Genomic DNA, 22234 nt, shown 5'->3' with positions numbered 1-22234 from the left:
CTGTACTCGTAAAAAAAAAAGTAAACATTAACTGTACATACACGCGTCGAGAGTGTCGGTACTTAGACACCTGTATATTAGCGCGATATAATATAATTAACGCACGTGCATGTGTGTATGTGTATGTGTGACCATTCGTCGAAACGAGCACCGTAAACATATTTACTACTACTACTACCACTACGTAACAAAAACATGCCGCCCATTCGACGAGTCGTTCTGATTTTCATGCTGATGCACTGCCTCGGCAGCAGTACCACTACCACAACCAGCCAGAAACAGCAGCAGCAGCCACATCAGCTCGCTAAGAGAGAAGTGCCGCAGGGATACAAGTATCTCGTCTTTCCACAGGGCAGCAATGTCCAGGTACGTACAAAAAAAACATCATCCCACACAACACAAATCGTGTATCTATGAATTCTCCTTTCTAGCTGGTCTACTGCATGACGGTGGCGAGCCTCGGCAAGCCCCAGGGCCTGTTCACGTTCGGCGTCACGGCGGGCCTGGCCTACGAGCTGCCCTACCACGCCACGGTGCCGCATCGTCGCCCGGCCGAGGTCTATCATCGGCGCAGCCGTCGACAGCTGTACGGGCGTATCGAGTCGCTGCTGAGGACTCGGGGTCATCCGGAGCCGAGGGCCTGTCTGCTCAGGGCTCTCTGCGAGGCTGGCCGCGCCGCTCGTAATAATAGCGACGATAATAATCGTGCCGCTGGGAGTAGTAATGGAAAGAGGTCCTTCCAGCGGGAGATTTTGCACTCGATTTTCACGTGAGTATATCGCAAAATTTATTCATAGAAAATCGACGAAATTCGCGAGTCTCTGCTTACGTATTATACAGCAGAGCGCACTCGAATCTGGGCGTGTATATTCACGTATGTATGTGTGTTATACGTGTATATATAGGTATCCCGAGTGGTCTGGCGAAGACGTTGACGAGGACGACGACGAGAGGCAGCCGAGTCAGCATCAGCAGCAGCAGCAGCAGCAGCAGAATCGGCTCAAAGCCTTGGAGTACGACAAAGCTTACAACGCCCAAGACGACTGCGACAAGCTCTTTGCCGTCTCGGGCTCGGGCTCAGACTCAGCTTGTCCTCTGCTACGGCTCTTGATATGATGTGTATTATATATAATATAAAATAAACTCGATAACATGTATGCGGCGTATCATCGAATGCATATTGTATAATTTCTGTATAACATGTGCTGCTGCTCCTCCTCTTTTTATTTGGGTCACAATAAAATTAAAAAAAAAAACATCAGTTCTCGTGCATAAAATTTTTTGATACATATTACTATATAAAAAAAAAAAAAAAAAAAAGGAAGTCAACTCGACGCGCTAAAAGCTCTTATGTGTGTGTCTGCGCGCATATCCCCCCATACATAAAATCTCGTTGCGCTCGAGCGACAAATAGTTTTAGCTTTTCTTGCATGCACCATGTGTGTCTGTGTGTGTTGACTGCCACTACCACCGACACATCCGCTTCACTACCTTGTACTACTACCTGCCACGCAAGCTCAGGGAATGCGCTGAAATTTTAATAGCGCTTTTGTGGCTTGTGCCTCGCGCGCTTTATACAGCTCGCAGTCTCGCCTATATCGCAGCTACAGCAGCAGCAGCAACTCGACGTTTAATTACACTAAACTATTTACCCTGCGAATCGACCGCTTGATATATTCATTTTTCTCTCTCTCTCTCTCTCTCTCACTCTTCTACGCCGAAATGCTGCGTGTCATACCGTACATACCCTTTTATATGCATGTATACGAAGCTTTCGAGTAAGTTTTCTGTCTCTCTCTTTTCTGAGGAGGGGTGGTGCGGAAGGCGCGCGTCGAAATGCACCTGAGGGATGCGCGCGAGTACAGAGCATAGAGTCTCGAGGCTTTATCGCGGCACATATACATATCCTTTCTCTGTCTCTCTCTCTCTACGTCTAGCTCGCTCGACTCTCAGCTACAGCTTCTTACGTATAGGTATATACATATATTTCTTGGGTAATATGACTAGCAAGTGCTCCCTCGAGGAATTGGCGCACACATACAGCTATATACACACAAATAGCACGAATAGAGCGAGAGAGAGAGACTGTAATATGTGCCCCGTTATTTTTTCGACTTACTGCTGATTATTACGTTTGCGTATATCATATGCACGTAGAGAGAGAGAAAAAACGGGAGAAACGTATACGGTACGTATACGTAACCCGGATTTATATATACATTTTTGCCAGAGAGATAGAGATCAGTCCGTCGTCGTCGTCGTCATGGATGCTCGACTCGTCCTTTTTCTCGTCTTCGTCTTCCTGGCCGTATTAAAGGATTCGAGCTCGAGCGTCGCGGCCGAATCGTCGTCGTCGTATTCGTGCTCCTACTCGTCGGCAAATGCAAGCAGTACTACCCACGAGACGAAGACTACTCGCAATGTTCGGAAAAAACGCCAATTGACGTTTCCTTCGGGTAGTAATTTCATCGTGAGTATACAGAGAAAACGGAGATAAGGGAATCGACTTGTTTTTTCGTCCTTTCTATATGACATTTTAATACGATATAGACGACGGCGGCGGTCGTCAAGCCGATACCCACGAAACTGCCGAGCGCCTGGAATCTACTGCTGGAAATGGACGTGGTCTGGCCGATCGTGCCGAAAAAGGAGGAGCCCAAAGCGAAACCCTCAATGGGCAAGCCTGGACGCAGACCGCAGATGGGCAAGCATCATCGTCGCAGACGCCAGAGACGAGATCTCTACTCCAATTTCGAGCTCGCTCTCGACAAGTAAGTACACATATATAAATGGAAATCGTGTGTAATTAAACCGGAGAATTATATATATACTATATGCTATGTATGGATGTGGATATAGGCAAGGATTTCCGGGCAATCAGTGCGTGCTGCGCAGCATATGCGAGGCCAAATTCGCCCTCAATCCGCCGGGCGTCTCGCTCGTCGAGGATCTGCTTCGAGTCGTGCTTAGGTAAAACTCTTTCCTTTTTCTTTTTACCCTCGAATGGGCGCTGTCGAGTCTCGTTTTTTTTTCATGATGATTTTGCATACGTTATATGTACCACACGCAGCTATCCACTGGAAAGCAACGACAGCAGCAGCAGCGATATATACGACGTGGCTTTCAGGACTCAAAGCGACTGCGACTCGGCGTTTCCCTGCCCGTTCTCCATACTCAGCGCGATCTTGCATTTCAAAGATGTAGGAAACTACGACGGTACGGGGGAAAATAAAATTTAAAAGATTTAAAAAAAGAAAAAAAGACGAGTTTTTATTTATCCATATACCTAATATCTACCTATTATTATTACCATGTAATATCACGCGTGTCATGATAATTATGCACATCAAAGGGCGTGTAATAGCGATAATAAGAAAGCCCCCGCGCCGAGGGAGTTTATATATACTCGTATACACATCGATACGTGCGTTTGTCTCGCTCGAGCTGAGCAGCACCATCAGCCTTACCACTTTAAAATATGCAGTAGCTCGAGCTCGCGCGTACATGTGCGCGAGCGCACGATCGACTCATCTTTATCGCCTCGTCACGAATTCTCCGGGGATCTAATTTTCACACACAGACACGCATACGTTTTAGAGTACTGTATAGGCTCGAGAGAGAGAAAGATCGAGCTCGAGCAGTTTGAGAGAATTTCCGATTTATAATTCACGGGGATCTTCCCCCTCCCGCCACAAGAAGAAGAAAGTTATATATTAGATAGGTGCTGCTGCTGCGGTACTCGCGCGCATACGTAATGGTGCTAAAAAAAAAAGAAGAAGAAGAAGAAGGTGTTAGAGTACGTATATAGATCGGCGCGTATATATACCGAGAATTGCGTAACAAACCGTAAGTTCATCGGTGTGTAATAAAGGTTGAACGAACTCGAGCGCGCACAAACGCTAATAGGCTTTAATATACTTTGCACACTTTTAGAGCTCGCGTTTACGTGTATGCACACACACACACACCTACGCAAAGCGGATGACGATGATGAGTAAACGAAGGAAGAAGAGCACGGCACAGTGCAGTATTAGTAGTAGTAGTAGTCGATCGAGCGCGAGGAGAAGCCACAGAATGAAATAGTAAAAAAGCTCGACACAGACAGGTAAGGCTTTATATCGAGCAAGTATTATCGCGCTTATTGTATTTATGTAGATATATACGCGCGAGTAATTTACACGCGATTTGGGTGCATATATATATCGAGATGTCGATGCGCCACGACGACGACGATACACAAAGAGCGAGAGAGAGAGAGATCGATAAATTCCTTATATATCATTCGCGTGGTACAGTGTTTGTCCTTTCTCGCTCGCTCTTGTACATATATATCACATGCATACGGAGAGAGAGAGACCGAGATTGAATTTCACCGTCTCGTATACCGGATGCGATAAAAAAAAAAAGAAGAGAGAGAGAGAAGAGTTTGACCTTTGGAAATGCGAGACACGTATTGTTTGCTCCTTGTGTGTGCACCTACTGCAATGCGTGCATGTATGTAGAAAGAGAGCTTTGTGACTTTTATTTCGAAGCCGTTGCAGCGGCGGCACACAGACACACACACACGTGTGCGAGGGTAAATCTTTCGGGGACGCAAAAGATACGAACGACGACGAAAGCTACGTGGTATACGACATTGATATTGATGTGTAATCAGGCGTGGTAATGCTACTTGACATTCGCAACAACGAGTATACACACATTGTGTATGTATGTATGTGCTGTGTTGTGTTACGCGCTGACAGACGCGAAAAAAGCTCGACACTTATTAGTTTCTCTCCCTCTTCCTTTTTTTTCTGTGTGTGCGTTATACTACTCCAGAGCCGTTAAACTGCTGACTCGTGCTCTCGTGTATATAATATATATCGCCCGGAGACGAGAGAACACGATATGAAACACACAAAGTATATAAGTACGCACAATCGTCCCGCTCGCTTCTTTTCTCTCTGTAGACTACTTATAGACCGTAATACACGGAAAGATTATAAAACTTGGCAAACGATCAATCACACACAAACACACAAAAGTTTCTGCTGCACAACGAGAGAGAGATTAAAAGTTGCGACGATCTTTAATTACGCGCACGAGGCTCTATAATCTTTTCCTCCTTTTTCTCCATTAGTCATTTCGACGACGACGTAGAAGAGTTTTGACCGTCTCTGTGCGTGCGTGCGTGTACTTTATGAGAAAGCGATGCGACGAAATCCGACGAAATTAATTATCTTCGTTCTCGGGATAGTGGGACTAGCGGCGGCCAACGAGCTGCACGCGCGTCGCAAGCGCTACATCGTCTTTCCCGAGGGTTCGAGTTTTTCCGTGAGTATATATATACAAAAAAGTAATTAATACGATCGTAATGTTAACGATGTACTTTTTGAATCACAGATAGCCCTGTGTCTGACCATCCACACGCTCACGTCGGACAATATCTTCACCGAGGGCGTCAACTGGGGCATATCCTACGATCTGCCGAACGAGACCAAGCCCGAGCTCGAGCCCTACCTGTCGCTGCGCCGACGCAAGGACGAGGAGCATGAAAAGGAGGGAAAAACGAGACGTAAAAATACGCTACGGGCCGGGCAGACTTATCACCACGACGAGCTCGAGTACGACCGACGGGCCCACGCGAGGTATCGCCGCGAGGGCGACCACTACTATCTGCAGCGCCGACATCGTCGCGATCTCTACAGCAAGGTCGAAGTCGTCATCAACGCGTGAGTATATCATATATACACAGCGAGATCGGATTTCGAGACGATGTGAAAAATTACGTCGAGACAGGGGGGGAGAAAAAAAGTAATAATTATGTATAAGGGCGCGCACGGGATCGTGCGGAATATAGAAACTTGATACGCGACTGCTTGGGCACGAAGCAGAGTTATATATACAAGGAAGAGAGAGAGAGAGAGACTTGGAGCGATAAATCAAAAGTGTCACTTACCAAGAGGTCATCTTTCTCTCTTCCTCGAGGATGAGATACAATACAATTGATGGTGTCCGTGTCTATATATATAATACGAAGCTTGAGAAACAGACTGCAGAGAGAGCAGCAGCAAGAAGATGAGAGAGAAAAAATATATATATAGGGTTGTGAGGGTCGGGGGAGCGAAAGGGTAAACACTACGCCGCTGCGAGTTTGAACTTCTTTAGGCGATCTCTCGAGTCGCGCGGAGCTACACACAGCTCTCGATACACAAGAATACTTACCTCTCTGTCTCGCGGAGAGGCCTCTGCTTCTACTACAACTACTACTACTACCACTGCAGCAGAAGCAGCAGCCCGAGAAACTTTGGTTAAAGCTGCTCTGCATTTCTTGTTTTTGCCTTTCTCGCGCCCTTTCGCAGCAGTTCAGAGGCTATATAGAGTGGCAGTGGCGGTGGCGGTATATATATACGAGTCGTTTCGAGTGACACGAGGCGCTTCATACATACGTACATAACATACATATCTGTATATACGGCAGAGACGACGACGACGACGACGACAACAACAAACTTCGTTACCATTTAGATGACCTATTCAAGCGAGCTTGCAGCAGCAGCACGCGGGGGTTGGCGCGCATCGAGGCTTTGCTGCTGCCGCTGCTGCTGCAAGCTCGCTCGTTCGCCCCCCATCAGGCTATACTATAGGATACTCATTCAATCGGGGGCCGGCCCATTTCTTCGCGTTCTAGTACTACTCGGTGTAGGCGAGGGGTAATAATCCAATTTATCCCGGGGAATCGCTCGGCCTTTCGGATTGTATACAATACAGCATCGGTTAGCTGTGTGTAAGTCTCGCGACGTTTGTATATTTAATGCCATTTATGTATCATATACTGGTTGATGCGTCAGCCTCGTTTGCCTCCGAAGTGAAATTCGGAGAGAGAGGATCAGCAAGATGACCCGTGAAAATCGAGTGAGCGTCCCGGACTCTTTTATTATTTTTAGTTTTAACGACTGGCTAGGTAGGAGGTCAATTGAAATGAAGCAAAAAAAACGAAGTTCAACCGAAAAGAAAAAGATACATGATTTGTCAAATCTGGCGATTAGCTTGTACATGTTATTGAGTACAAGCATCCAGTCGTAACGATTTTGATTACTTTTTTTTTAATTGGATTTTTAGAAGAAGGAGTATTTTCATTAAGAGAAACTCGTTAGTTAATGCGACAACATCAAAATTACGAGTGGAGCGTATAGTGCAAATCCCGACTTATTCCCCAGCAGGGACAACGTTTTTGTGGGAGCGAGTCTCTACTGCTCTCGGCCATCTGGCAGTTGGCACGTAAACTAAAGAACGCGACGGGTTGCAGGCTAGCAGGCGTAGGTGGTACCCAGATTTCGTGCGGGGTTTGGTTCTCCAGATGTAGAGCGGGTGAAATTAAAAATTATCTTCCGATTGCAGTCGTATTTTTTCACGCAATTTTAATTTTCTCACTCTATCTCTCTCTTCTCCACAGGATGGGCTTGGACGGTCGCGCCTGCGTGCTGCGCGCCCTGTGCGAGGCCTCGCGTAGGCTCCGGCCGCGGGGCGCCAGCCTCGTCGAGGAGATGCTGAGGATCGTGTTCGACCTGCCGCTGGAGCGTCTGCGGCCGCACGAGCCCGAGGAGCATCACGCCTACGCCGAGGCGACGGCCCACGGCAGAAGACGCGGCGACCGCGACGGCGACGGCGAACAAGGACAAATCGAGGATTGCGCCGCCCTATACCCAAAGTGCAGCTTCTCGCTGCTCGACATGGCGCTGGGACGCTACAACGCTGCGGACGATAATCATCCATACGGCGGTGGAATGTCACCCGAGACTGCGGCACTGATACGCATGGCTATGAAGTGATTCGTCGGTCGATGCGCGTAATTTGTATAACGTGTGGATGCAATTGTGTGTGTATGTTTGTTGATGTTATTTTACCAAAGTGCAGCTCGTACAACGACTCGCGAGATATATATTGTAATACATTTGTAATAAAACTCGTATACGTACGAAGAATTTATTTACCGTAACTTTATATACATAGGGATATACGTTTATAACAGCGATATGAATGACTTTGAATGTATAAAAATCGTTTTCCGAAATCCTCCGCGTAAAGACATAAGAATTCATCCTGTGAATTCTCTACATTGCGCACCGAGAGAAAGAGAGACAGAGAGTCACTCTTGCAAATTGAAAAAAACTAAAATGAATGAGGCGTACACACGGGTGGGGTAACGCGATCCAACTGCAGCAGCAACATCGGGAGCTTCTCTCTCTCTCTCTCGTCTTGAAGAGAAAAATGCAATCTCGCATGCAAAATGCAATTTTGAACGAGGAGAGAAGAGAAAGTATAAGAAAAGAAAGAAAGAAGAGGAAGAAGTCGTGTCGAACCAGAGAAGAAAAGTTCGTACTTACACCTCTCCCTTCCCCCCCGCTCCTCTTGATTTTTTTTTCGACTTTTCGATTGCTTTATTTTTCCCCAACACAGCAGCGGCACTGCAGCAGCAGCAGACTTCGAGCATTTTTGATATCTTGCATTTATTCTCGGCTTCCTTCTTGTAAGTTTACGTACAACGTATGCATTGCGATGCGACGCGAACGTTGTTGGATAGACAGAGAGAGAGAGAGAGAGAAAAAAAATCTGTATATATATTGCACGAGTTACACTCACCCTACGTGCAAAATTCTCCCCGCGTAAGTAAAACTACGATTATAGTACTGAAAAAAAAAAGTTTCGTATATACGTTTGTTTCGAGTGTTCGCTTTGTTCGTCCACATACATACAGTAAGTATGTAATAACGATAACAGCTGGCAACGTAAACACGATGATAATATCGACTTTCTCGCGCGCGCAATCGTACCACACGATAGTTTGATCTCTACTCACGCGCGCACGTACGAATATACGTACGAATATTATAAATTCCGCGTATGTATCATAGCGACTGCTGTATTCTGTATATGTTCCGCGCGCGCGAGGCTCTCGAGTTTCGCGTATTGTTATTATACGCGGCGCGAGCCAATTTTCATATTCCGCGCGTCTGTCTGATGGGGCACGAGTGCGTGGCGGTAAGCGCGAACTTTGATGATAAGCTCGGCTCTTCCCTCTGATGCCGCAGCAATATGCCATAACAATACATATATATATATACTCGTATGTATGTACTGCGCGTGTATCTCCGTGTATGTACGAGTGGAGAAAAAATCTTTTAAGCTCGGGTGCAAGAGATGCAGCAGCAACGCGCAACTATGCGAGGTCGATCAGGAATCCAACGTACGCTCGTACATGCAGTACCAATATATATGTCTATTATGCCGTGTAACGTGTATCCTATATTCCCATCCCATGGCATGTAAATTGCGAATGTCCGGCAGCATAACTGTGTATATATATCCGATAATATGCGCTCGTTTATTTACTTATTTTCTTTTTTATATACATAGGTACCGGCCCGTACACGTTACGATATATAAAGCTCGTTTACTGATCGTCATCGGGATAAAATTAACAACAACAAAAAAAATACAGGGTTAGAAAGCAAAAAAAATTCGAGCTTGCGAGTTTACGAAAAAAAAAGCGGGGGGATATCCATCAGGCCAACCGACAAGGAGGCAATTGATCGGCCAGTCGAGCTGTACTATACGTGTGGCAGCAGCAGCAGCAGCAGTAAGAGCTTTCATCGAGATGAAAACGAGAGAGAGAGAGAGAGAGAGGATAGGTATGAGGTATGTAGGTAGGTAGTTGGCCGCGTGTAGCCGATCGATCGTTCACAATTGACGATTGTGTGTCTGGTATCTCTCTCTCTCTATTCTCACCCGTGTGTACGTCGTGGAAAAAAGAGTCAGAGCTCTTCGCACGCCTCGCGCGTGTGTCTATGTGTATATATATATACGTGTATAGAGAAAGAGAGAGAAGAGAGAGAGTATTACGTGTAAGCGATTGGCCTTGTATGTGTGACTATGTAGCCGATGATCGACGCTTCGACACATCGGACATAGGCGCTTATACTATATACATCGCGCAGGCGGAGGGATCGGTAAAATTAAATTGCCGCGTGCTTCTTGCCCTATAGGATTATTCTCTCTCTCTCTCTCTCTCTTACGGAGGAAGAAAAGTATAGGACGCACAGTTTCCGAGGAACGCCGAACGGTTTGTGTATATATATAGATCGCCAGTCTGCTGCTGTCGGCGGAGCTGATGAATTTTCATCGGAAAAGCGGTTATCGCGTCGAGAGCCTATATAGACGAGAGAGAAAGAGAAAAGAGAGACGAAAGCTCCGCAGCCCCTCGAATGGATATCGAAAACGAGATGTCGCGCTGAAAGTGGCCCTCCCGGTGTTCCGCGCGCGGGCTTGCAAAAGCTGTATTGTGCCCACAAAGGAGCAGCTATACTCCTGACCAACCTCCTCCTTCTTCTGTATAATATACATGTATATATACACGATCGCTGGAGTAGAGTGTCCACAAAGAAAGTTGAAATCTCAGCAGCGGCTCGAGCCTTGCCACTATATACTGCTACCTTATGCACCTCGACGACGACGACGGTCCTTCTTGGCAAATAAAAAAAAAAAAAGAAAGAAGAAAAAAAAAATAGAAGAAAAGTGACTCTCGAGGAATGAAAAACTCGCGCGCTTGCGAGTCTACGTACGAACGTATGTATGTGTCAGCTGGAGGGAAAAACTCGCTGACTGTTTTTTTTTCACCTTATCCTCGCGCGTTATTTGCATATAATGCAGCAGAGATCGACGCAGCAGCTGCTGCTGGACCACACTGGATCCAGCGTTCATCATGCATAAGAATTTTTTCGCCCACTCTTCGGCTTGGCCGAAAAATTTATTCCAGCGGCATCGATCGCGCGCCGCATCAGGACCTTTGCCGAGGCTTTATTGCTTATATTTATACTCCTTTCGTGAATAGTAGTGGATAGTAGTACTATAGGAAGCTTGGCTCGTCTAGTTTTATGCATCGAGGCTCTAGCTGCTGCTACTGCTGCTTGCTGCATTGTTATTGCACGCGAGCTGACGCCCATCCTGTACGCACAAACACGGTATATATATATAGAGAGAGGCACGAAATATCCATGTCAATCGAATATGGGCTCGAACTCGAGACTCTTGGTTGTACACACCTACACACGCGCGCGCATTTCCATATACTCTCTCGCTGCGCGGCTGCAATATCTATCTCGAACATCTCCTCCCAAAGCACGTCGTACCACCAACACACAAGTATAATAAAGGCAGCGGCAGTAGAAGCAGCAGTGGCAGCAGTCGACGACGAATGACAAACGCATAATCAGCTTAAATACACGTGCTTCGTGGGCTCGTGCAAAGCTCCCAGCTCCGTATACCATCCGTATATACATATCCTCCACTTTCTCATTGTGTGTGTGAAAACTGACTGCGCAGCAGGCAGGCAGCTGCGGCGGTATAATACATTATTATAAACGCGTACCGGAGAAAGAGAGAGAGGAGGAAAAAAGAGGAAGAAGAAGAAGAGGAAAGAAAATCCCTCCATCGAATCCAATCGAACATCCGTGAATATGAGGATTAAATTGGAATATTTTTTTCATTCGTCTTGTCGTATAATTCGAGTAGTGGCTGCTGCTCCGGACTTTTTTAATTCGAATCGAAAGCTCTCTCGCCGCACATAGAAACGCGAAATACCCGCGTATTCGATTTTTTCGATGGAATATTACACGTCTAATACGGTACGGGATGAAAAAAAAAAGAAGCGAGACAGTACGCGTGTGTACATAGGGGGCGAATTACCTGCCAACGGGATTGTCGGTGTGCAGGGTAAGGGGAAAACTAATTATCAGCATTGATTGCAGCTTTTCTCTCTTGATAAATCGCGCTAATTAGTCACGTCACTTCACTCGAGCAGCAGCAGCAGCAGCGGTGGCAGCAGCGCTTCGCAGCGTCGAGGCCCATATACACACACAGCGGCGGCGGTGGTGCTGTGCGCGCGCGAGTCTATTTTCCACTGAAATATTACCAAAGACAGAGAGTGAAGCTTGGCATGACGCGTACGCAGCGGCGGCATATATAGTTATATATATAACTAATTTTCCAGTTATAGAGCAGGAGCAGACTGCCATGTAATGAGATGCATGAGTGTTCTCCTATCCTCCTCGCTGCTAGCTAGAGTATGTGAGCTATATAGTGGTAGAGATATATAAATCGAGGATGTGTCAGGTATATCGGAATGAGGGAGGAGGTGCGGTGTGGTTATTATTAACGGAGATAAAAGAGAGACGAGACATGGTTGTTTTTTTTTTTTTTTTGATTTTTTATATTCGAGAGAAAAATCCTCCAGTAATTTTTATTGATTTTTTTTAAACAATAGATCGGTAACCGCATTCGATAGTTTATTTCATATATATACTTTATATATATAATATATTCATTATTTATCATTAATAATAATAATAATAATAATAATAATAATAATCGGTTTCATAAATAATAAATATTCTTCCGCATACACTTCATCATCATCATCATCATCATCATCATCATCATCGGCATCATCGTGTGTGTCGCGCGCACCTCATGTCGCTTTCGCCACCGCACATACTTTTTTTTTTATTTATTATAAATAATACACATTAGTTTTCGTGCGTGAGATAGATTCGTAAATTTTTTTTTTTTTTTCATTAATAATCTTAATCTTCGCTTTTTCGACCGTTGCTTTTTCCTCGTGTACGGCTAGGAGTTATGGCGTTATAGTTTACAAATTCATCCGCTTTTTTGCATCATTATTATTTTCTTGTTTCTACATAAATATTCCATCGCGATCGTACATTTTTTTGCCCCTCTCGTGTGGGTGTGTGTATTTGTTTACAATCGAAACTCATCCTTTCACGCGCGCACTACGATAACCCTTTAAAGTTACGCGAGCTTTAATGAGCGTAGTGCTACGTACGCGCGAGTGGTTTTTTTACCTTCGCAATTTTTTTTCTCCATCCTCCTTCCTTTTTTTCTTTTCTTTTTTTTTTTTTTAATAAGTTATGTACTTTATACAATAGCGTGTGTGCGTCCGTACTCATATACGCGTTATATGCTTAAATATCTATCTCCGTGTCTGGCACTCGCGAGAAAAAAAATAAACAACAAACCCTATCGTTATTATTTTCTACAAAATGGTTGGTGTGTTTTCTCTCTCTTTCTCCGCGTTGTGTTTTCACTCGACTCCGCGATAAGCACATGTATTGCGCTCTTTTCGGGCGACGAGCGAACGAGTCGGAGAGAGAGAGAGAGAGAAAAAACAAGTTTTTTTTAAACTCCCGAGGTCCAAGTGCCATCTTGCCGCGCGTGGCTATATGAACGAAAGAAGAGAAAAAAAAAAGTTCACTCAATATCTGCTGCTGCTGCTGCTGCTCGTAGCAGAGCCATTATACATGGATGGCGAAAATGCGGCTTAAAAGCTGCTTCTGCTGCCGCGTGCACACGCACACACATACACTGACACACGCAAACGCACACATACACATACACGTACGGAGTATAGTATAGTTGGGCGGCGGCGGCGGTGGCAGTGAGGCAGAGAGAGGAAAAGCCGTTAAAACGACATAACGCGGGCGGGTTATGTGCGTCGATTGTCAAACATTTGATTGTAGCATATTTTTTCATATATATACACATACGTATCGTGTAATGTACTTTTATTATATATATATGCTCGAGAGAGAGATTCGATTTTGCAGACACAGACATAGATATCTAAAAAAAAAAATTTTTTTTTATTTCGTATACTTAGAAGCAGCTGTGTTTTTTTTTAAATGTCGTTTAACGTTTTTTTTTATTTTAGTTATCATTATTTTATAATTTCCATTTAATGCTTCACTTTAGTGCTCCTCCTTTTTTATTCGTTTAATCTTTTAATAATTCATCGTGTTATTTCGTTGTGTTTTTTCTTTTCTCATCTTCATCTCATTAATTTTATTGAAACAATTGTATTTTATTCTTTATTTTTTATGTATTTATTTTTTTTTATTTTATTACGCTCGTTATTGTATTAGACTCACTCGCGTACTATATTTCATAAGTAACAACAATTTTTTTTTATTTACCTTCCACTACCTTCGACGACACACAAAAAATTCGCCTCACTTTTCTCTGTAACAATGTTCATATATATATAATCGGAATGATTGAATTCATACGAATAATAAAATTTTTTTTATTTTATTTTTTTACGATAATTATAAATACCGCGTGAAAAAATGCTTCCCCTCAAGTTGAGTATACACATTAGTTACTGTTTTTTCGACCACTTTTATGGCTGTGTGAGTGTGTGTGTTGTTAATTAATTTTTTTTTTAACGTTGCTTGTTCGCATCCGTGCCCTAAGTACATATGTACACGAAACTTATTCGTCTAAATTCATAAATTTATATTTGTATTTATAATCTTTTTTTTCACCCTCGTACGTACATCATTCTATATATGCAACATGTATGTATAATTAAGAGCACCCGCAACGTCACTCGCAAACACACACACACACATGCTTACACATTATTTGCCCTTTGAGGCGTGCGCTCAAACACTCACAGACTCGCTGGTGTATGATATAATGTTTTTTTTTTGTTTAATAAATCATGCGCTAGATTATTTTTTATTTTTCATTTTTTTTCTTCGTCAACATATGTTTCACACCCTCGCCGCGCATAATCGTGTTATATCGTCGTCGCTCGCGATAGAGACACATTTTATTTATTATCCGTCGGTCGCTTTGTTTTTTTATTTTTAAAATCAAGAACAAATCAATCATTGACTGTTATATATAATATATTTATAATGTTCCATGGTACAATTTATATTATACAATAGGCTTACGAGTTAATCCTTACTTAAAACGTATACAAATACTTTTTTTACGTGTGAAAAATGTAAAAATTTTTACAATAGAGATCTTTAAATAAGGATTAAATATTCATTTTATTCAAATCGTGATTATCGCAAACGATCGTCATCATTTATATCATATATCACTCGAACTTGAGGGAAGTTTATTATGTTATTTATTAATACGTAAAAACTACCACTGTATATCGTTAAGGAATAGTCAAGACACGCTCGATTTGGCACGAGTTTTTGGCTTTTATTATTTCAATATTTTTTCGTTTTCCTTTTTTTTTCTTTTCTTAATACTTTTATTTTCACTGTTCTCCCTTTGTTTTCCTTCTATCGAGCAAATAATCATCGTTCACGCATCACACGCGCGTTCGTATAAAAAGAATAGCACACACGAAAACAAAAAAACGAAGAAAAATACAACAACAAACGAGTGAAGAAATGCAAGGATCAGGTTTGATAATTGGCTACGTAAAAATCGACGTACACATATATCTTTTATATATACAACGTTCAATGCCAGGGTCGAATCGAACAAATTTTTGTTTTTTACAATTATATTTACGCAATGATCGTCGTGTCGGCAAGAGACATCGATGAAAAATCGAATAACCTGCCTGCTCTTTTTCATATCAAACATTACACATGAGATAATTATATTATAATACACGATTATACGCAACTGTCATCTTTTTTTTTGTTCTATCATTAGTCACAGATTTTTTTCCAAACGACGGCGTGCATTTTGACCAATCCTTTCGGTCGTTTTTTTTTTCATTACTTTTAATTCAATATTTATTAAGTTATCATAAAACCATTACGTATTTTAGCGATCGGTATTTGAAATGTTTTTTTTATTTATTTAATTATTTTTTTGTTATTATTATTTTACTCTTTATGTTATTTTTAATGTCGTCATTTTCGTTCGGTTATACGTTTTCTATTATAAAATGATGTACAAATTCGATTATGAAATTGACCAAAAAACACATGCGAATGTTGTTTAATATTTTATCCCCGTCTTTTTTCCTCGTTCCATTGCATCCTCTCATTTATTCATTTATTTTTTTTTTTAATCACTTTATATTCAATACCTCTTTGCCGCTTTTATTGGATTATCCCCCCGTAAATAGTAAAATGAACCGCGAAATGCTGGAGAATTCTTTCGTCTAAATAACTTTATTAATTTTACTTTTTTATCCGAAGTATTTTTTTTTTTTGGTTAAATTCATTTGATTCGTCCTCGTCCACGCGTAATCTCGACAAATACAAACGCGTGTATAATGATCGTCTGCGAAAAAGACAACCCGTACTAATATACATGTATAAGCGTAATTCCACGCGCACGGGGTATCATATCGTAATAGGCGCGTGGGTATTGTTTTTTTTTTTTTTTCGTTATGTATTACATACCCTCTCGTCGCACGTGTTTTATTTGTTATTACGTAATAATATATTATGAGCGACGCGATCGCGCACACACGTATCGTATATACGTATATGCCGCGGGCGCGTATCGCTATCAACAATTCATTGGGCTGCATTATTGTATCGTTTAATATGATAATAATCAAAAAGGTATTATTATTATTACTATTATTACTATTTTTATTATTATTATTTCGTCGAAGCTCTATTACGTGGTGTATTCTCTATACAGAGCTTTAAAAAACAAAAACAACAAAAAAATTTGCATGTGTGTATGTTTGTGTGTTTGCAGGTGCATTAAGGTTCGACTGTGATGACGACGACGACGACGCGTTACATACGTTATAAAATAAAATATAAAAAAAAAGTGTCACTCTCGTTATCACCCAGTTTTACTCGAGCTTCATTCGATTAACCTACATACCTAAAAGCTTGTTGTGTGTTTGTGTGTGTGTGTGTGCATGGGTGGGTGTGCTGTTACATTCAGCGGCGCTCTTGTGCGGATTGTTTTGCGGGTGTACATAGATCGTGACTCGTGTGATACATCGTTATGCATATATACTGCCCATTTTTTTCTTTCCATCTCCATTTCACGTGTGTAATTTTTCTGTCTCTCCCCTCCCCCCTTCCAAAAATCTTTATGTACGTCTAGATTCATAATGAATAGGGTCGTTTATGCATCGCGCAATCCCTCCTCGCTCTCTCTCTAGCTTCCTCTTTATCATCATCCTACTCGCCGCCAGATATTTCGCAGACACTGTATTATCATGATATATATAAAGGGATATCGGGTAAAGGCCGTCGTCGTCGTCGTCGTCGTCGCCGTCGCAAGGATCGATCGCGAGGTTGCCAAAATGTGTATACGTATTCGAAGCTATTATTGACTCTCGTGCGCGCGCGCGCGCTACTTCGGAGCGGCGAGCGCAGAGTCTGATTGTCTTAACGATCATAGTTTATTTTCTTCCGAGTTTGCGTGTGGCCTATGTGCGGGGGATGGGATAAGTCAACTGGGCTTTAATTTACTCGTCGCTGCGGGTGTGTGCGTTGGTGTGTGTGTGTGTGTCGGGGGGAGAGAAGCTTTCAGCGTTCCGTGCAATCGACGCTGATGTGCTCGCGTGTGCGTGCGAGAGGAATAGAAGTAAACTCGCAGATAGCCAAGTAAATCGAAAGAGGAAAATAAAAGGAGCAACAGAAAAGCAGCAGCAGCAGCGGCAGAGATGATGTAATTAATGCATTCGGAACGAAGCTCGCCGAGACGGGGGGTTGGCTGCTACTGCTGCTGGTGCTGGTCTGGGGCGGACGAAGAGGATCCGGAAAAGTCGCAAGCAGAATTTAGCGTTCGCGTGTGTGTGCGCTATGTGCTCCGTTGCAGTTTTGCTTCTCGAGGTCTCTCAAGCGCGCAGGGAGTCTACTCGAGTGCGCGCCGCATGCAGCAGCAGGGCCACAAGAATTTTCAGCAGCTGCTCAGCAGTGTGTGTGTGTGTGTGTGTGTGTGTGTGTGTGTGTGTGTGTGTGTGTATGCACGTACTATACCATCGCTCGCACGTATGAACACGACGTTCGCGCGGTATAGCAGCGTGTATATGTGTATATGTGTGCAGGAGTGCTGTAAAAGAGCGAGAGAGAGAGGATTGCGTGGCATTGCGGCAAAGTATAGAGAGCACCCGCCCGAGGAAGAGAAATTGCGAATTTTCTTGGCTTAGAGCTGATTTTGGCACACGCGCTCGCAGACACACATACACACACAATTTATAAAATAGATAGTATTAGTTAAAATTAGCGCGGAGAAAAAGGATTTCTCCCGTCGAACCGGTGAATTAGTATACGCGGCAGAATGTGCGTCGATAAAGGAAAATTTTTCATGTACCCCACTTCGGACGGCCAAGAGATTTCTCAAAGGGTTGAGAAGAGAGAGAGATTTATTGCCTCTTTATCTCTGTTTCTCTCTCTATATATTTTATTATAAAACATTGTTGCTCTTACGGCGATCGATACGTTATATATAAAAAAATCACAAGAGCCGATTTCTCTCGCTCTCTCTCTCGCTTTCGTGTACTTGCAAATTTCCCTTTTTCTCTCTCTCTCTTTTTTTTCTTAACTTTCGGCTGCCATGCATATTCAGTAGCAGTTTCCTCCCTCTCGCTCGCGTTTTTTCCCAAAGTGCACTCGCGGTTTTTCGTTATAAAAAGAGAGAGACGACGACGACGACGACGACGACGATGGAAGAAGGAAGAAGTGTATCAAGTGCACTACTGTGCCCACGGTGGCAGCTACTACAGACCGAAGTAGTTGACGCGCGCGATGCACGCGACATTGTATATAATATACGTAACGACTCAAAACGGGCAGTTATTGTTGTTGTTGTCGTCGTGGATAGTTTTTTCGTTCTTCTTCGTCATCAAAGTTAAATATTAATAAATATCAACATTTAAATATTTAACTTTGATGAAAAAGAAAATCATCCCCGACATTAACAACAAAACCACAACCACTGCCCGTTTCGAGTCGTTTATATATCAGAGGTGGAGAAGAGAAATATATATCAATTGTATAGGAAGACGCATGATTGTTTTTTTGACCGGCTGGCTTTTTTTATTCTGTATATTTGACACAACGCCACCTTCATTTTTTTTTGTTGCTCCTTAAACGTTTATTATCCTCTATTTATTTGTTCACGCACACGTATCGTATTATAATAATTACAGGGTAATTATGTAGTGGCTTGAGTACGTATCTTATTTATTATTAATTTTTTTTTATTTTCCTTTCCGAAGACCGTGCGATTTTGTGTGCGGGTTGTATACGTGCGTTTCGTTGCAACGTGTGCGCGCGCGTGAGATAACTAGTTTTTACGACTAGAGTTTTTAAAAAATTGAAAGAGAGGGAACGGGTTTTTTTTAATTTATTTACTTTTTTTAATCAACGACACGACACGACCCTTAATTAGTTTTTATTTAACAATTTTATTTTATTATCGTCCTTGCTCCATTAAACTCTAGCTAATTTTTGCGGGCTTTTTATTCGTCTATTCTAGTTTTTGAACCACTTTTCTGCTTTATTTTTATAACCGGCTACCGAGCTTTAATTTTTGACGTTTTTTTTCCTCTTATTCATCACTGACGTTTAAGGTTTTTAATTTCATTTTTTTTTTAACAACGCGTTATTTATAGCCTGTGTTTAATCGTGTGTGTGTGTGTGTGTGTGCGCGCACAACCTGCATATTATATTATATAATTATATAATAAACTCGACCGAGCGACGCGATTAGCGCTAGAGCTGCCACTATACCGTACTATAATACAATCCTCCTGGCCGAGCTTTTGCACTTCCGCTTCGCATTATTGACATTTGAATATATACGCGCGACGGCGGCGGCATGTCCGACGAGTTGCTTCCTTCGCTCGCGAGCTGTCTTCATCAAGTGTCTAGAGACTATATTTGTATATTGTTGTGTGTCCTATTCCTTATTATGATCGATTTAATTTCTCTTAGCACCCGAAATAAATCAAACTTAATTTCAGCAACGAGATCGATAGTTTATAGTTTTTATTTTTATATTTCTCAACAATTGGATCTACGATTGTTTTTACAATTCATTATTTATGCCTCTATACAATACGAGTGTCTATTAATTCATTTAGTTAACGCGTTTTACACGTTTACATCTCCTCTTACGCGCGGCTCCAGCATGTATAAATAGTGCATAATATTGTGCACATAGTAGCAGTATTTTCGACGAAAGATCAGCTCTCCGCGACTTTATAAACTCCGTGTAAAGCCTCTCTCTAGGCGGTGGCGGCAGGCCCATGCCTATTGTGTATACATATTTCATTCAATCGTCGGACATGCGAAGATAAAGAGAGAATAGTAGAGAAGAGAAGAGAGAGAGAGAAGATAAATTTAAAGCACCACCACGTCAGAGTATTTGCGTGTCTGTATGTGTGCATGTGTACGTGCGTGAATAGGTTTGCGTTCTCGAGCTAGACAGACAGGTAATATTTTTGAATTAGATTAAGAAAACCCAGGGTTTTACCAAGAGGAAGGGGGGATGTATAAGCGCGCGCCCCGCCTCGCGCGCAAACGAAATATAATTTTGGAGAAAAGGGCGGTCAATGCACTCGGTGGTGCTTTCTCTCTCTCTCTCTCTTTTATAAAGCTCTCTCTGCCTCTCGCCGAGCTTTCGGGGATATTCAGTCTACTCGACGCCTTTCTCTCTCTCTCTCTCTCTCTCTCTCTCTCTCTCTCTCTTACTCATTCCAGTGTGTATAAGCTCGCTCGCCTTTCTCTTCTTTGCAGCTTTCTCTCTCTCTCTCTCTCTCTGACTCTGGCTCTGCAAGCTCCGCACACGTGTGTGCACGAACGCGCGTACGTGTATTTTATACATGTATGTAGGAAGATCGGGTGTGTGCATGGATAGAGTACGTTATATAGTTCTAGCTGCAACTGCGCGAGAAAGAGAGAAGAGAGAGAGACAGAGGCAGCAACAGCAACGCAGCTTTAGGCTTTACATACATATATATATACATTACTTTATATACATCTATGTATGTATATTTAAGTACACGTATACGTATGTGCGAGTATATATGTGCGCACTGCGCTGCGTTACGGGGGTATATCGATCGCAGCAGCAGCGGCAGTACCAGTAGCAGCTCTTCTCTCGTTGGGGCTGCTGCGCGTTGCTGCCGCTGCTGCTGCGGCGTTGGTGGTAGTGGTGGTGGCGGAGGAGCGCAGCAGTGCACCGCTATATACTCTACTGCTGCTGCTGCTGCTGCGTTGCAGCGAGAGAGAGAAAGACGATGATGGTGTTTGCGTATATAGGTGTATGCGTCGTATATATGCGTGTCTGTACGAAAGTGAGTCTATATATCAAAGGATAGAGCGAGCTCGACGGAACCAGCCGACGACGACGACGACGAAGATCACCAACACACACGCACGGCCTCTAGTGATCATGAAAACCGACGTATAAGAGACCACACACGATGTTTTTTACGCTACCCCTCACCCCCCACCCGTCGTCATTTTATCGCACCTTTATCATTGTTTACATACCGGCTCGTTGTTTTTGATGTTTTTTTATGCGCGTCGTATTTATTATAAGCTCAAATTCTCCCTTAAGAATTTCTTTTTTTCTTCACACACACGTGGCATTCATTATTATTACATTTATATTTTATTTAAATACCGTATTCGCGAGACGTGCCCCTGGCCCTGTGTACGCGCGTACATCGCATGCACGATGCATTCGAAGGAAAAGTTATAGGATACGAAGAGAGTATAGAGAGAAAGATATCCACAGCCTCAGTTTGGCACGTTTATATTTAAGCGTATAATACATACAAGTATGTGTTTTGCGCGCCTGTACATTTTATATGTAATGTGCTTGTTTGGGTATTCTGCAGTCTTACCGCGCGCCGCCGCCGCGAACACAACACACAGCAGCCATATACCACCATCGCAAGCTCCGCATGCCGCTGCAGTGGAAAGCTCGTCTTATTGCGCCCGGCAGCGGCGTCCCTTTGTTCTTTTCTTTCTCTTTCTACTACGACTCTCTTTTTCTCCAACACTCATGTCAGCGGACGTACACACACGCACACATACACACACACAAACCCAACATACCCGAAAAAACTTGGCACTATCTCTCTGTGCCTTTTCCTGTAGAGCCACCAAACCGCCTCCCGTACTACGTACTGCACCACCCACGCGCGCACACACACACACACACACACACACACACACACATCTACGAAACGGAGAAACGTGTACGTGTTTTTTCACCCGATGTACAAATTACCTCGATCGCGGCGCGTACTTTGCTACACAGCATGAGCGGGTTCAATTTTGTGTCTTTGTTCTTTCCGAGCTCTCTCTCTCTCTCTCCCCTTTTTTTTTCCTCTTTCTTCGACGTATATATAAACTTGATTACGCGAGTATAAAATTGGCAGTTTTTCGGAGCAGGAGGAGGATTGTGCGCGTGCCACACA

At 43.1% G+C, this 22234-nt stretch overlaps 2 protein-coding genes across 2 annotated transcripts; both read left to right on the top strand.

Moving 5' to 3' along the window:
* The first annotated feature begins 2263 nt into the window (after window positions 1-2263).
* On the top strand, window positions 2264-3239 carry LOC106653594. Its single transcript, XM_023458712.1, has 4 exons — window positions 2264-2470; window positions 2551-2771; window positions 2860-2970; window positions 3086-3239. Exons 1-4 carry the CDS (start codon window positions 2264-2266, stop codon window positions 3237-3239), a joined length of 693 nt encoding a protein of 230 aa, XP_023314480.1.
* Window positions 3240-5193: 1954 nt separating this feature from the next.
* Window positions 5194-7814, top strand: LOC106653595. The gene is made up of 3 exons (XM_014373094.1): window positions 5194-5316; window positions 5386-5714; window positions 7439-7814. The coding sequence occupies exons 1-3, from the start codon at window positions 5194-5196 to the stop codon at window positions 7812-7814; spliced, it is 828 nt and encodes a 275-aa protein (XP_014228580.1).
* Window positions 7815-22234: the final 14420 nt, after the last annotated feature.

Source organism: Trichogramma pretiosum, unplaced genomic scaffold, assembly GCF_000599845.2.
Source record: "Trichogramma pretiosum strain Unisexual culture from Peru unplaced genomic scaffold, Tpre_2.0 scaffold75, whole genome shotgun sequence".
Taxonomy (NCBI): Eukaryota; Metazoa; Arthropoda; class Insecta; order Hymenoptera; family Trichogrammatidae; genus Trichogramma; species Trichogramma pretiosum.
This window is presented reverse-complemented; position numbering and strand designations above follow the sequence as displayed.

What these genes read in the sequence shown, in the direction of transcription:
- LOC106653594 (XM_023458712.1), top strand. Translation starts at nt 2,264, where the DNA reads ATGGATGCTCGACTCGTCCTTTTTCTCGTCTTCGTCTTCCTGGCCGTA. An exon ending in TTCGAGCTCGCTCTCGACAA is followed by an intron (nt 2,772 to 2,859) that starts GTAAGTACACAT and finishes ATGTGGATATAG; the next exon opens with GCAAGGATTTCCGGGCAATC. An exon ending in CTGCTTCGAGTCGTGCTTAG is followed by an intron (nt 2,971 to 3,085) that starts GTAAAACTCTTT and finishes TCCACTGGAAAG; the next exon opens with CAACGACAGCAGCAGCAGCG.
- LOC106653595 (XM_014373094.1), top strand. Translation starts at nt 5,194, where the DNA reads ATGCGACGAAATCCGACGAAATTAATTATCTTCGTTCTCGGGATAGTG. An exon ending in CCGAGGGTTCGAGTTTTTCC is followed by an intron (nt 5,317 to 5,385) that starts GTGAGTATATAT and finishes TTTGAATCACAG; the next exon opens with ATAGCCCTGTGTCTGACCAT. An exon ending in GTCGAAGTCGTCATCAACGC is followed by an intron (nt 5,715 to 7,438) that starts GTGAGTATATCA and finishes TCTTCTCCACAG; the next exon opens with GATGGGCTTGGACGGTCGCG.